The sequence below is a fragment of the Xenopus laevis genome, chromosome 9_10S (assembly GCF_017654675.1).
Source record: "Xenopus laevis strain J_2021 chromosome 9_10S, Xenopus_laevis_v10.1, whole genome shotgun sequence".
Taxonomy (NCBI): Eukaryota; Metazoa; Chordata; class Amphibia; order Anura; family Pipidae; genus Xenopus; species Xenopus laevis.
Window position 1 is genome coordinate 102,542,773 of NC_054388.1, and position 15,034 is coordinate 102,557,806.

Consider the following 15,034-nt stretch of genomic DNA (forward strand, 5'->3'; position numbering starts at 1 on the left):
TATACTACAGTTTATTGTGACCTTCTTTAGTCTGGATAGGTTAAATAACAAGCCTCCATTTCAAGTGTAACTTGTTGATAGAACAGGCCCATCTTTGCTTTGTTCTATAGATGTCTTGAAATCGGTGGTTCACCTTTAAAGTAACTTTTAGTATGTTATAGAATGACCAATTCTAAGCAACTTTTCAATTGGGTTTTCATTATTTTTTTTTTTATCTATAACGGTACTTTTATAGTTATCTGCCTTTTTCTTCTGACTTTTTGCAGCTTTCAATTGGGAGTCGCTGACCCCTACTGTTATTGATAATTTTTATCACTCATGTTTCTATTCAGGCCTCTCCTATTCATATTCCAGTCTCTTATTCAAATCAGTGCATGGTTGCTAGGGGAATTTGGACCAGATTGTTTCAATGCAAATTGAAGACTTCTGAATAAAAAAGCTAAATAACTGAAAAAACACAAATAATAAAAAATGAAAACCAATTGCAAATTGTCTCAAAATATCACTCTCTACATCACACTAAAAGTTATCTCAAAGGTGAACAACCCTTTTAATGTTTCAACCAAGTCAAAAAAGTAGTAGAGTAACTGTGGAGTGGTTACACTAAGATATACTGAAATTGCACATCCGGTGGAGTCAGAAGCAATTTTGGGTATCTGGAGTCAAAGTCGTGGAGTTGGAATCAGAAGCAATTTTGGGTATCTGGAGTTGAAGTTGTGGAGTCGGAGTCAGAAGCAATTTTGGGTATCTGGAGCCGAAGTTGTGGAGTCAGTGTCAGAAGCAATTTTGGGTATCTGGAGTTAAAGTCGTGGAATCTGAGTCAGAAGCAATTTTGGGTATCTGGAGTCAAAGTCGTGGCGTCGGAGTCAGAAGCAAATTTGAGTATCTGGAGCCGAAGTTGTGGAGTCAGTGTCAGAAGCAATTTTGGTTATCTGAAGTCGAAGTAGTGGAGTCGGAATCAGAAGCAATTTTGGGTATCTGAAGTCGAAGTCGTGGAGTCAGAGTCAGAAGCAATTTTGGGTATCTGGAGTCGAAGTCTTGGAGTCTGAGTCAGAAGCAATTTTGGGTATCTGGAGTCGAAGTCGTGGCGTCGGAGTCAGAAGCAATTTTGGGTATCTGGAGTCGAAGTCCTGGAGTTGGAGTCAGAAGCAATTTTGGGTATCTGGAGTCGGAGTTGTAAAAAAAAGTACTGACTCCAACTCCTAATAAGTTTAAATACAATCACGGGAAACCGGCTCTTTTAGTGCACAATTATGCTCTCTGTACTAGCTATGTGCCCCCCCGACCCACTCCATGGAAGATGGGAAAAAGGAAGGGGGTGGCATGACAGGACCTGGCCTGAAAAACCCCTGGCTGCACTTATTGTTATGGCCCTGCAAGACATATGGCAGTTCCAACTCATGTTTACAGAAATTAAGACCCTCCCCCAGCTCTATTTATAAACTGGATATGGGTTCCCTTTAAATCCTTCAGGCAATTGTGTGTATAGAACATTTCCTGCCTATACCCTTCCATTGCTTATGCCAGCATTCATCATGTACCCGAACTGGAATCACTTGATCTTCCATCCTCCGTGCCCGAGGAACGTACAATGCTCTCATAGGATGATAGTCCATGGACGGACCCTCGTGGTGGTGGTGCCATCTCAGCTTCCACAGCAGCTGCGTAGAGAAACCATTCAGAATTTGCAGGATCACTCAACCAATAAATCTTTATCACTCATCAACTATTAGCCCTATATTCCTAGGAATACAAGAAATATAAAGAGCTAAACTCTTGGCTTGACCAACCAGGCGCCACTTTGCGCAACTTGAAAAATTCAAAAAAATTTTGATTTTATTCGGACTTTAATGAATAACCCCCATCTACATTCAGCTGGAAAAGATATGATATAGAGTAGAAAGCGTAGTCTAAGCTAAGCCCAGTAGGTGGTGCTGCAGAGGTGTGGGGAATGGGATGCTATAGCTTGGAGATTTCGGGATGCCCTCATGTTTTTTTAGAGATGGTTAATGAACATAGAGAAATTAGGTCTCAGGTTATGGAGCTCTCTGACCTGCCTTGTACCCCAAAAAGCGTGAAATCTTCTGCTGGCAGAGTTCCTGCTCCTCATACGTCAGTAACTGGAAGATGAATTGCCAGATTATATGCTTAGCCGGAGTATCCAGGACTGGATATATATCCACTATCAGTGTGTCAATGGTCCTACAGAGATGAAGAACAGAAACAAAACTCAGTGGGTTGTACCAAATGAAGGTCTTGATTATGTGTGTTCTGCAGGAATAGTGCATGATTATATGGTTCTACAGGAGTGGCGCCTGATTACATATGTTATGCAGCAGTGATCCCCAACCAGTAGCTCGTGAGTAACGTGTTGCTCTTCAACCGCTTGGATGTTGCTCCCAGTGGCCTCAAAGCAGGAGCTTATTTTTGAATTCCAGGCTTGGAGGCAAGTTTTGTTTGTATAAAAACCAGTTCTACTGCCAAACAGAGTCTCAATGTAGGTTGACAATCCGCATAGGGGCTACCAAATGGCCAATCACAGCACTTATTTGGCACCCCAAGAACATTTTTCATGCTTGTGTTGCTCCCCAACTCCTTTTTCTTCTGAATGTTGCTCATGGTTTCAAAAGGTTGGGGGATCCCTGTTCTACAGGAATGGTGTCTTTTTAAGTATGTTCCACAGGAATGGTGCCTGGTTCCACGAGGTCTACAGGAATGGTGTCTTATTAAGTATGTTCCACAGGAAAGGTGCCTGGTTCCACGTAGCAAACAGAAATGGTGTCTTACTAAGTATGAATGGTCCCTGGTTCCATGTAGTCTACAGGAATGGTGTCTTATTAAGTATGTTCCACAGGAATAGTGCCTGGTTCCATGTGGTCTACAGGAATGGTGTCTTAATAAGTATGTTCCACAGGAATGGTGCCTGGTTCCAAATGGTCTACAGGAATGGTGTCTTATTAAGTATGTTCCACAGGATTGGTGCCTGGATCCATGTGGTCTACAGGAATGGTGCTTGATTAAGTTTACTGCACAGGAATGGTGCTTTGATTAAGTGTATCATACAGAAGTAATGGTATGGGCACTTGATTAAGTGTTCTCCATTGAAATGGTGCCTGATTACATGTGATACAGGAAAGGTGTGTGATTAAGTGTGTTCTAAAGGCATTGTGTGAGTAAGTGTGTTCTACATGAATTCTGCCTAAACACACATGTTCTACATAAATGGCACCTGATTGAGTGTGCTCTACAGAAATGGTCCTTGATGAACTATGTTCTATTGGAATGGCAACCATTGTATATACAATAGATAAGCACTGGGTAGACACATACCGTATGATATATCTTATGTAAAAGGTCCTTGTACTAGCCAAGTCTTAGGAACCCCCATTGCTGGTGTCCATGCCAGTCATGCAGGGAGTCACTTTCCAGCAATAGAACAAAGTTTGTGCAGTGCCTCAGGACTGATCTCTATTGTTATAAGGCTGCTGTACCACTGGAGTGACAGATTATGGTTCATCACGTCTAACAATTATTTATCAGCCCTTACCTGAAATAATACTGAGACATCATGATCCCCACAATTCTCAGGTCCCCACACCCCGAATGCCACTTACACAGGATAGACGTGCCCCAAACATGCCCATGTGGTGCTGTTGGCAGTACCTGTGCTGAAAGAAGCTTTCTAATGCTTTGCACACTGTGTATCGCTCTGGGGGGGTGAGCAAATGTTCCAACTGCTGGCTGAAGGTCCGACCTTGGATGCGGATATTGGAGGGGAGAATTTCCGCCACCCACTGGAGGGAGCTGAGAGCAGAATTTGGGACTGGCACTTCTGAATCCATTTCTAAAGCAGAAGAGAAAAATCAAAACATGTTACCAAAAGGTAATGCAAATTACCCTGTTGTTCTATGATTGCTACACCGTAGGTGGATTGTAAATTCTTGCCCCAGAATGATCAGCTCTCATTGCCCCCAGTTGATTCTGGTGTAGAACATATATTGTGGCTCACTGATACCTTGAGCAGGAGATCTGCAAGGCTGCAACAATGGCAGAGAGAAACAACCTTTAAAGGGATTCTGTCATGATTTTTATGATGTAGATTTTATTTCTATATTACACTGTTTACACTGCATATAATTCAATGTACAAAAAATTTCATTCCTGAACCAGCAAGTGTATTTTTTTAGTTGTAATATTGGTGTAGGTGCATCTCAGGTCATTTTGCCTGGTCATGTGATTTCAGAAAGAGCCAGCACTTTAGGATGGAACTGCTTTCTGGCAGGCTGCTGTATCTCCTACTCAATGTAACTGAATGTGTCTCAGTGGGACCTGGATTTTACTATTGAGTGCTGTTCTTATATCTACCAGGCAGTTGTTATCTTGTGTTAGGGAGCTGCTATTTGGTTACCTTCCCATTGTTCTGTTGTTTGGCTGCTGCGGGGGGGGGGTGATATCACTCCAACTTGCAGTACAGCAGTAAAGAGTGACTGAAGATTATCAGAGCACAAGTCACTTGACTGGGGCAGCTGGGAAACTGACAATATGTCTAGCCCCATGTCAGATTTCAAAATGAAATATAAAAAAAACTGTTTGCTCTTTTGAGAAACAGATTTCAGTGCACAATTCTGCTGGGGCAGCACTATTAACTGATGCATTTTGGAAAAAACATTTTTTCCCATGACCGTATCTCTTTAAGTTATAACCTATGCTGTAAAACTCACTGGGACCATAAGGACAGATGAGTCTGAAAGAACTTCAGACCCGAGAAGACATTTATGGAGTGAACCTACTGCAGTGATGTCTAGAAGTGATTGTTACTTAATGACGCTGATGAGATATGTGGTATTTGGGCTATCAGAGTATTCATCTATTTGGGTCTGAACATGTAGGTTATGGGTCCATGCCAGGCAAGTTTCAGCTCTTGGAATCTTTGGTGTAGTATCAGCCTGCCATTGAGATACATCATTAGTATACCCAAAAGAATGTCTAAACTCACACAGGTTACTTAGAACACCGGAGCCATTATCGTGGCCAGTTGCATTTACACATGAAACAGCGCCACCTCTGGGAAACACAGGGTAATCAAGGTCGGTCTCAATTTAAAGTCACGCCTCCTGGTGTTTAACTGTTCTTCGGGTCTATTGAGATCTTAGTAATAATCCTAATCATGAAAGTCCACTCACCTGCACAGTAGGTTACGCTGCCCTCTTCCACCACCAGGGTGGGCATAGCGCCACTGCCCTGCAGCATACACACCACCTTCTCATGGCAACAGTTTCTGCAGTTACACAGAAGGAGATTAAAAGAAAAAATTAAAAATAAATCATTGTGGAAGACAGACAGAGAGAAGAATACAGCTGCAGTATTTGCCAAAAAGCTCTACATCAAGGATGGAGTACACTAAAAAAAATTGCCACATTGCACATTGCACATTGTTTGTGGCTCCTAAAAGTTGTGCTCCAGTTTTCAATGCTAAACTATGCGCTCTCATAGCAGTTGTTCTTGTGGTGTGGCCATTAATGGAATATGAAAGTGGCATCTCCAATAAGACCTCACTGTACCCAAGAGTTACTTCATAAGCCAAAAGGAAAAGGAATCAACAGATAGACCAAGTACCACCACTTCCGTCCAATGAAGCCTTGTAATCCGCAAATCAAGTGTGGTAACAAACTGGTCAAACACAGAGCTTAGCTGCAAAAGTTCAGGTGCTTTATTTACACCAGGGGTCCCCAACCACCGGGCCACGGCCCAGAACCGGGCCGCAGACAGCCCTTAGCTGGGTCGCCAAAGAATTAATACGAATTGGACGCCAGCGTGCCAGAATTGGACGCTGACCCCTCCGGCCCCCTCAGACCCCCTCCCCGACCCCTACCGACCCCCTCCGACCACCTCTGACCCCCTCACCGACCCCTCTGATGCCCTCTGCCCCTCCGCACCCCTCCGACCCCTCCTGACCCATGACCCCCTCCCCAACCCCCCCCCCCTCCGGTCCTTGCAAAAAAAAATTTGGCCAAAAAAGGTTGGGGACCCCTGATTTACACTACATGTTTCGAGTGAAGAGCTCTTTTTCAAGTGTTAATAGGATTACAATTTACACACGGTTCATAAGTGTATCGCATTCATCAGTGTACACAAATGCATTCAATGATGAATTTGATACACTTATGAACTATTTTTTGGAACATTTCTGAACTTTTTTGCACCTACTTTGGGATTGCAAACCTTGATTGGACATTCTTTTTCGAGGCTAGGCTGTAAAAATGACCCTCAGCAGTGACTAAGCTGTGTCATCACCTTTTGAGGGCGGAGTTTATGGGTTAAAACCGTGTGTAAATTGTAATCCTATTAACACTTGAAAAAGAGCTCTTCCCTCAAAACATGTAGTGCAAATAAAGCGCCTGAACTTTTGCAGCTGAGCTCTGAAAGTTGGCCAGATCTCGATCAAGCCCTTATGGACTGTATTGTGATCCGATCGTTGGGTCCTAGGGCCCACGATCGAATCAACCCGATATCGCCCACCTCAATGAGCGGATCTCCCTGTGTATGGCCACCAGGGTCGGACTGGGGGGCCCGGGGCCCACCGGGACTGCTGTCCAGGGGCCCCCCTCCGCCCCCCGCCCCCCTACTAAAACGCTTCGGGCCAGCAACAGCGCCGCTCGGCGCGCATCGCCCGAAAATTTTTTTATTTTTGCCGATTGGAAATATCTGGAGAAGGGTTCTGGCCCGGCGGGGGCCCACGAGGGTCAGGGCCCACCGGGTTTTTTCCCGGTATCCCGCCGGGCCAGTCCGACACTGATGGCCACCTTAACTGACAGCCGCTTCCCTCAAACTCAGAAGAGTGTCACAGTTTTATTAGGGAACCAGTCACCACAACTGGCTGACATTGCGTCTGATATTCCCTCACCTCATGTCCAGACCATTCAGGAACAGAATTCTATCTCCAGCTTGTAGTCCAGCTGCATCTGCAGGGCTACCTGGGAGAGTCAGTAGAGAACAGTTTAGGCACTATTTCCATGTCTAATACACCAAACTGGAGCAGACTTCAAGCTTGCCTAAGAAAAGACATCCAGACATGTAGAGGAATTGCACAAAATAAGTATATAGTTCAATATTAATTAAAGGGTCAATGCTTAGGCATCCAGCTAGCCAAAACCAACAGCTATTGATTTTACATGGAACAGGAATAAAGTTGATGTCCATGAGAACCATGATTCTCCAACTAATAGTTGAGTACCAGTAGGTCATGTGATTTATTTAGCTTGTATCTTCATCAAAAGTGGCATTTCTAACTGGATGAGCTGATGTTCCTTCATACTCTATTATATATACAGTAGATCTAAAGATTTAAATATACATGATACAGGTAAGGGATCCCTTATCTGGAAACTGGATAAACTGCATAAATCCATATCAGAGACAAAACAATCCCACAGGGTTAATATAATGTTTTTTTTTGTGGCAGATTTAAGATCCCTTATCCAGAAATCCCCAGTTCTCAAGCATTCCAGGTAATAGATCCTATCCTTGTATATCGCACAAATGAGAATTTAATATAAGCTTCAGCATACTGAAATAAGAAATTTTCTAAATACAATCAATTAAAAATGTTGTACAGTTTAATCAACAACATCAAGTTTCACTATCCCTCTCTCTGCATCTGTTTCTCCTCATTCTGTCTTCATGCAGGAGTTGGGTGTCAGATATTCATTGACAGTTAGATCCAATATATCTTATGGGGGTTCCCTTTCCTAGAGGATGTATTAGAGGTCACTGTATGAAATCACCAGACATCATGGGGCAAATTCACTAAGATGCGAAGTTGCGCCAGGCCCAACTTCGCCGCGCTTCGCCGCACTTCGCCAGGCGTAGTTTCGCCAGCGCTCTGCAAATTCACTAAAATCCGAAGTTGTGCTCAGGGGTAGCGTAAGGTTGCGAAGTTGCGCTAGCGTTGATTCGCTATGTAAAGCGAAGTTACGCTAGCAAAGGCTAATTTGCATACGGCGCCAAATTCAAATTTCAATGGAGGAATACGTATCAGCACTACAAATGCCAAGAAAACCTTCAAATCAGCAAATAAAAATGTTATTTTGCCCTACACATGTGCCCACTGTCTAGGTAAGTTGCCATGAGTCAGGAAATGTAGGGGGGAAGGAGGGGAGCCCCAAAAATTTTTTCGATCTTTTTCAGCCTATCACCAATAATGTAGAAAACACGCCAGCGTTTTTTGGGACTTAGAAAAAATTTTGACTTTTTTTTAAACAATCCCTATCTACTTTATTGCGCTTCGCCAGGTCTGAGGTGGCGAAGGAAGTCTAGCGTAAAAGGTAGCATTCAGTACACTGCGCAAGTTAGTGAATTTGCGTAGTTACGTCGCTAGCGAAAATTCGCCTGGCGTAAGGGTGCAAAGTGACACTAGCGAAACTACGCCAGCGTTCGTTAGTGAATTTGCGCAGTAACGAAAATGCCAAACGCTAGCGAATTAACGCTAGCGTTCGGCGCTTCGGCGCTTAGTGAATTTGCCCCCATGTCTCTCTACATGCAGAATTTGTGCAAAAGGCAGTTATTTTGTTAGAATTTGTTTGTACTGGAATCAGTTATTTGAGTGAGCTCCAAAACATCTGCTAGGAAAGGAAGCCCCCCTATAAGATATATTGGATCATTCATCTGACACCCAACTCCTGCATGAAGACAGAATGAAGAGAAACAGATGCTGAGAGAAGAATAGTGAAGATAAACTTGATTATTTCAGAAACAGTGCAGAATATTTAATTGATTGTATTTAGAAAGTTTCTTACTTCAGTATGAGGAAGTTATATTACATTTGCATTTTCACAATAGTTCTCCTTTAACAATCTTTTTTTTTATATAAAGATCTCATACATTTGTTCTGAGGCTACGGTGTACGTGGCATTTTGGGCCCTAGGGTGCTGTCAGCGCGGGCGGCTGAGAACGTCTTGATTGCCTACAGCTTCTGTTCTTCTGCGCTTAAGGGAATGGAACAAATGCAAAATAACAGATGACAGACCCAACAGAATGGGGGTCATGACAGATGCCCACAGACATACATATCTGTGAAAAATACTAGGAGAAAATGTTACCTGGGATTATGGATTCAATCCATACGGGAGCATTTCCACGTAACGTGAAGCCAAAGCTGCTGCTGCCTTTACATACCCGCACCGTCCTGCAGGGGCAGAGAGGGAAGTACAAAATGCGTGAGGCAAGGATTTAAAACTGAAGCATAGAATGAGGTTTTGGAAAACAGAAATATCACTGCCATTCCCTCCATGCCCTGCAAATGTCCATCATTCTCTTTTCTTACAGATTAGTGACAGAATATCAGAGCCAGACCAAAAGATAAGAGCAGTGATCCCCAACCAGTAGCTGGTGAGTAACATGTTGCTCACCAACCCCTTGGATGTTGCTCCCAGTGGCCTCAAAGCAGGAGCTTATTTTTGAATTCCAGGCTTGGAGGCAAGTTTTGGTTTTATAAAAACCAGGTGTACTGCCAAACAGAGCCTCAATGTAGGTTGACAATCCACATAGGGGCAACCAAATGGCCAATCACAGCACTTATTTGGCAACCCAAGAACATTTTTCATGTTTGTGTTGCTCTCCAACTCCTTTTTGTTCTGAATGTTGCTCAGGGGTTCAAAAGGTTGGGGGATCCCTGGATAAGGGTGTCCATGGCAAGTTCCCAGCCATCACCAATAACTGACCCTTTCCTACGGCTCGTCGTAAATTCCTTCTGCCCCACACTCCATCTCTCCCTCACCACTGCCACCTCCAATTGTCATCTCACCCCTTGTCTAGATTCACAGGAGCAGAGTTAGAGAAGGCAAAACATGTATGTTCCTGCTGCCTACCTCTAGTTCCGTCCCTGCATAACATGCAAGGCATTGTGGGAGATGGAGTCTTGGCTGGAGGAGACCTGACTACTTTTTGATTGTTTCAAAAATTGATTGTTTCAATATTTGATGTTTGTCAAGACAAGAAGTGGAAGGCATGACACTTGTAAAACCATTAACATCAAGATTATGGGGGGCTGTTATGGGTCCCCAAATGTAATTGACTTTAAAGCAGAAGCAAACCCAAAAGTTAAAAAACCCTACACCCCTAACCTACATAGACCTCCCTCCCTCCTCCCCCCAGCCTAAGTGTTACCCCGGACAAATGCCCCTAACTTTTTCTTACCCCTCGGTGCAGATCCAGGTATCGTAATTCTTTGGCGCCATCTTCAGCTGCTTCGGTAACTGCAATTTTTGTGATTTTTGGTGCATGTGCAGTTGTCACAACACAGAAAATTGCTCCAACTGCGCATGTGCCGTTCTGCCGGTCTCATTCCGAAGATTACCGAAGAGAAGAAGACGGCGCTGTGAAATCCGCTTTACAGAATGTGCATGGAGGGGTAAGTAAAGACTTAGATGCATTGGACCTGGATTTTACTATTGAGTGTTGTTCTTAGATCTACCAGGCAGCTGTTATCTTGTGTTAGGGAGCTGCTATCCCATTGTTCTGTTGTTAGGGTAAGGGCACACTGGGCGGTGTGGGGAGATTTAGTTGCCTGGCAACTAATCGCCTCGACTTTGCGGCGACCAATCTCCCCGAACGCCTTCCCTCACTCTGTGCTGGCCAAAGTCGCCCTGAAGTTTCCTCGTGAGGCAACTTCGGAAAATGAATCGCTGCGTGTGATTAGTGTCGGCGATTTTTCATTTTAGCCAGCGCAGAGTGAGGGAAAGCGTTCGGTTGCCGCAAAGTCGAGGTGATTAGTCGCCAGGCTAAATCTCCCCGAATCGCCCAGTGTGCCCTTAGCCTTAGGCTGCTGGGGGGGGAAGGGAGGGGTTGATATCAGTCCAACTTGCAGTACAGCAGTAAAGAGTGACTGAAATTTATCAGAGCACAAGTCACATGACTAGGGGCAGCTGGGAAACTGACAATATGTCTAGCTCCATGTCAGATTTCAAAATGAAATATAAAAAAATCTGTTTGTTTTTTTGTGAAATGGATTTCAGTGACAGTATCCCTTTAACAATCTCTTTAGGTACCTATGTGGTTGCCCTGTGCCTACACTGCTGGCAATCAGTGATGTACTCTTCCTCAGCCCCCGTCCTCCTTCGTCCTGACTTTGTGGTATCGGGGCAGCTCGGGTAGAGACCAGCAGCCTCTCATGGCGATCCTCACTCCGACTCCTCCGTAGGCGGTTACTGCGGTCGCTCCGAGAGCGGCAGATCTTACTGATGAGACTCTGAGACACCACATGATCAAAACGCTGCCGGTGCTTCTTTGGGATAAAGATCCTGTAAGGAAATTCATATTCAATACAACCATGTACACATCCATCACATCAAAGACACAATTTGGACCCTGGATTTTGACATGTTCACATTTTGAACACAAGAATATGACTTATTAAAGGAACAGTAGCATCCAAAACACAACATTGATTCTTTTCAGTCACACGCCAGATATTTTTGTAATGATTGTGTTCAGCTGTTTTGTGGAATCACAAAAATACATTTTCCCCGCACAATAAATAATTGTATCATACATGATAACCCTTTTTACTCTGTAGCAGGAACTGCATCAGGGGACACATACACTTTGTATACAAAGATATCCTGTAATGACTTGTACAGGTATGGGACCTGTTATCCAGAATGCTTGGGACCTGGGACCTGGATAACAAATCTTTCCATAAACCACACCTTAAGTCTACTAGAAAATCATGTAAACATTAAATAAACCCAATAGGCTGGTTTTGCTTCCAATAAGGATTAATTATATCTTAGTTGGGATCAAGTACAAGCTACTGTTTTTTTTACAGAGAAAAAGGGGAATCGTTTTTAATAATTTTGATTATTTGTATAAAATGGATTTTATTGGAGGTGGCCTTTCCTTAATTCGGAGCTTTCCTGTTAACAGGTTCCCATTCTTGTATTCATTTTACATGACATAACACCCACCCAAACAGCTTAATGGAAATTTGTTCAGAGGTCTAAGCACTCCTGTCATTTATATTTATATATGTTTTCTGTCAGTTTTCATGATATTTGAGGTTTTTTTCACTGTCAGGGGCCCATTTACTTAGCTCGAGTGAAGGAACAGAGGAATATAACTTCGAATTTCGAATGTTTTTTTTGGCTACTAATCGAACGATTCAAACTAAAAATCTATTCGATAGTCGAAGTACTGTCTCTTTAAGAAAAAACTTCGACCCCCTAGTTCGCCACCTGAAAGCTACCGAAGTCAATGTTAGCCTATGGGGAAGGTCCCCATAGGCTTTGGTAGCTTTCTTAGGTCGTAGAAAAATCGTTCGATTGATGGATTAGAATCGATATTATTCGAAGTTGAAGGATTTAACTTCGATGGTCGAATATCGAGGGTTGATTAACCCTCGATATTCGACCCTATGTAAATCTGCCCCTCAGTGTCATCGCTCTTTGCCCAGTCACCAAGAGAACAGAATGCCAAAAGTTACTGGTGAAAGAACTGTCTCCTGACTCCTCTGTTCAGTTCTATTGCTCATGTCATAATGAGAGATAAAAGTGAGCAGAGAAGCGTCCAGAAACACCTCCTGCATCAGTAACATAATATCCTATCCAACCATGGGCGCTCCTTTTACAACTTTGTGATATATTATCAGTGTTATAATATAACCTGATAAATGAACTTTAAAGGGATGGGAAAATGTTTTTTTCAAAATGAATCGGTCAGCAGAATTCTGCACTGAAATCCATTTCTCAAAAGAGCAAACAGATTTTTTTATATTCAATTTTGAAATCTGACATGTGGCTAGACATATTGTCAATTTCCCAGCTGCCCCAAGTCATGTGACTTGTGCTCTGATAAACTTCAATCACTCTTTACTGCTGTACTGCAAGTTGGAGTGATATCACCCCCTCCCTTTCTCCCCCCCAGCAGCCAAACAACAGAACAATGGGAAGGTAACCAGATAGCAGCTCCCTAACACAAGATAACAGCTGCCTGGTAGATCTAAGAACAACACTCAATAGTAAAAACCCATGTCTCACTGAGACACATTCAGTTACATTGAGAAGGAAAAACAGCAGCCTGCCAGAGAGCATTTCTCTCCTAAAGTGCAGGCACAAGTCACATGACAAGGGGCAGCTGGGAAATTGACAAAATGTCTAGCCCCATGTACGATTTCAAAATTGAATATAAAAAATCTGTTTGCTCTTTTGAGAAGTGGATTTCAGTACAGAATTCTGCTGGAGTCGCACTATTAACTGATGCGTTTTGAAAAAAACCTGTTTACCGATGACAGTATCCCTTTAACTTTCACCCTTGTGTTGTACAGCCCTGAACAATACGTAGGTTTTTCATAAATATACTATTATATTGTTATATTATATCTATTTCCCATTGCACTTCTATACTTATTACTTGTCTCTCATATCATTTCTCTCTCTCTTTTCCTAAGGGACCTGATATTTCCTCAGGGAGAGGAACAAAGTCTGGGAAGGTTTAGCAGAGCAGTAACCACCCTATAATTAAGTCGGCAGTGAGATAAAAGCCCTGTTCGTGGCATCACACAGCAAGTGCCGCATCTCCAGCTGTCAGCGCCTGCCACTTCCATGTCTTCCCATCAAAGGATGAAACCGCCTTTCCCTGTGATACAACCGGGTTCACACAGAGTACAATTCTCGGGGGGCGCATTGTCAGTGGGATCTGTACTGCAGCTGCTCACAGCCCTGGCTGATTTCAAGGTATTTCTGGCAGATTCACTCCTTTCTACAAAGAAACAGATTTCTAATCATGACTGTACTGTGTGTATACAGTTCTGGTTTAACCAGAATGATCGGGACCTGGGGTTTTCTGGATAAGGGGTCCTTCCGTAATTTGCCATACCTTGATTGTTTCAAAATTAAATAAACTCAATACTATTCTTTTTGCGCCAGTAAGGATTAATTATATCTTAGCTGGGATCAAGTACAAGCTACTGCTGTTTTATTACAGTTTTATTTTTTTAAATTTTTTTTAATGAAAATGGAGTCAATTTTCCTGTAATTCAGGGCTGTTTGGATAACGCGGTTTCCTGATAACTTATACAATACCTGTCAAAATCTGTATGCAGACTGTGATAGTCTATGAAAATTTACAACAGCTCCCCAGTTTTTAGCTGAAGATATATTAGTCGCACAAGTTGTCATTCAAATAGTGCCCAGGGCAAGTACCTCTTGGCTCTCTATCCACTCCTGATAGCCACCACCCTCACTCACGTGGTCGCCACAACAGCCTTTCTTCTCTACTTGCTCACCTGTGGGCCACTCCTGATCGACCTTTCAGCAACTAGGAGTAAGTCAGGGTTGACTTAAAGGAGAAGGAAAGTTACTGAGGCAGTTATTGATCATAGATTAGTCACAATAATGCAAGTTAGAACTCTATATTTATTCTGTAGAATGCTTTACCATACCTGAGTAAACAGCTCTAGAAGCTCTCTCTGTCTGTTTAGGATAGCAGCTGCCATATTAGCTTGCCGTGACATCACTTCCTGCCTGAGTCTCTCCCTGTTCACTAATAGCTCTGGGCTCAGATTACAACAGGGAGGGGCAGAGGAGCAAACTAAGCATGCTCAAGCCCTAGCCCTGGAGGTTTAAGCTGAAAACAGGAAGTCTGATACAGAAGCCCGTGAGTACACAATAGAAGGAAAGAAATGTGGTGTTTCCTTTGACAGAGGACTCAGAGCAGCATTACTTTGAGGGTTTACTGGTGTATTAGACCTTTCTGATAAAGCTTACTTAGTTTCAACATTTCCTTCTCCTTTAAGGCAGTGGTATCATTCAATACATTTTACTCTAAAATGGTCCCCCCGGTAGCTCCCTAGACACATGCCTATTCTTCCTATGATTAGCTCTGGCCCAGCTCTCATAAAGAACATCACTATCTGACTGTTGGCTGGGAACATTTCTGCATAGACTTTAGAGGTGATAAATGGCTTCTACTATGCTGTTTCAATAGTGTCAAAACCACTGAGAAGCATAAGGACAAGGGACAAACACATACTGATCTCAGT

At 43.1% G+C, this 15,034-nt stretch overlaps 1 protein-coding gene across 3 annotated transcripts in view; it reads right to left on the reverse strand.

The window, feature by feature from the left end:
- grid2ip.S (glutamate receptor, ionotropic, delta 2 (Grid2) interacting protein S homeolog) overlaps positions 1-15,034 on the reverse strand; it is a 67,580-nt gene that overhangs the window by 14,610 nt on the left and 37,936 nt on the right. For all 3 annotated transcript variants that reach the window (NM_001374462.1, XM_041577612.1, XM_041577610.1), the window contains 7 exons: positions 11,046-11,297; positions 9,099-9,184; positions 6,905-6,974; positions 5,184-5,278; positions 3,664-3,844; positions 2,054-2,202; positions 1,542-1,661 (listed from right to left, as the gene is read on the reverse strand). In NM_001374462.1, the coding sequence (NP_001361391.1) occupies positions 1,542-1,661; positions 2,054-2,202; positions 3,664-3,844; positions 5,184-5,278; positions 6,905-6,974; positions 9,099-9,184; positions 11,046-11,297 (953 nt within the window). The remainder of the gene's footprint in view (positions 1-1,541; positions 1,662-2,053; positions 2,203-3,663; positions 3,845-5,183; positions 5,279-6,904; positions 6,975-9,098; positions 9,185-11,045; positions 11,298-15,034) is intronic.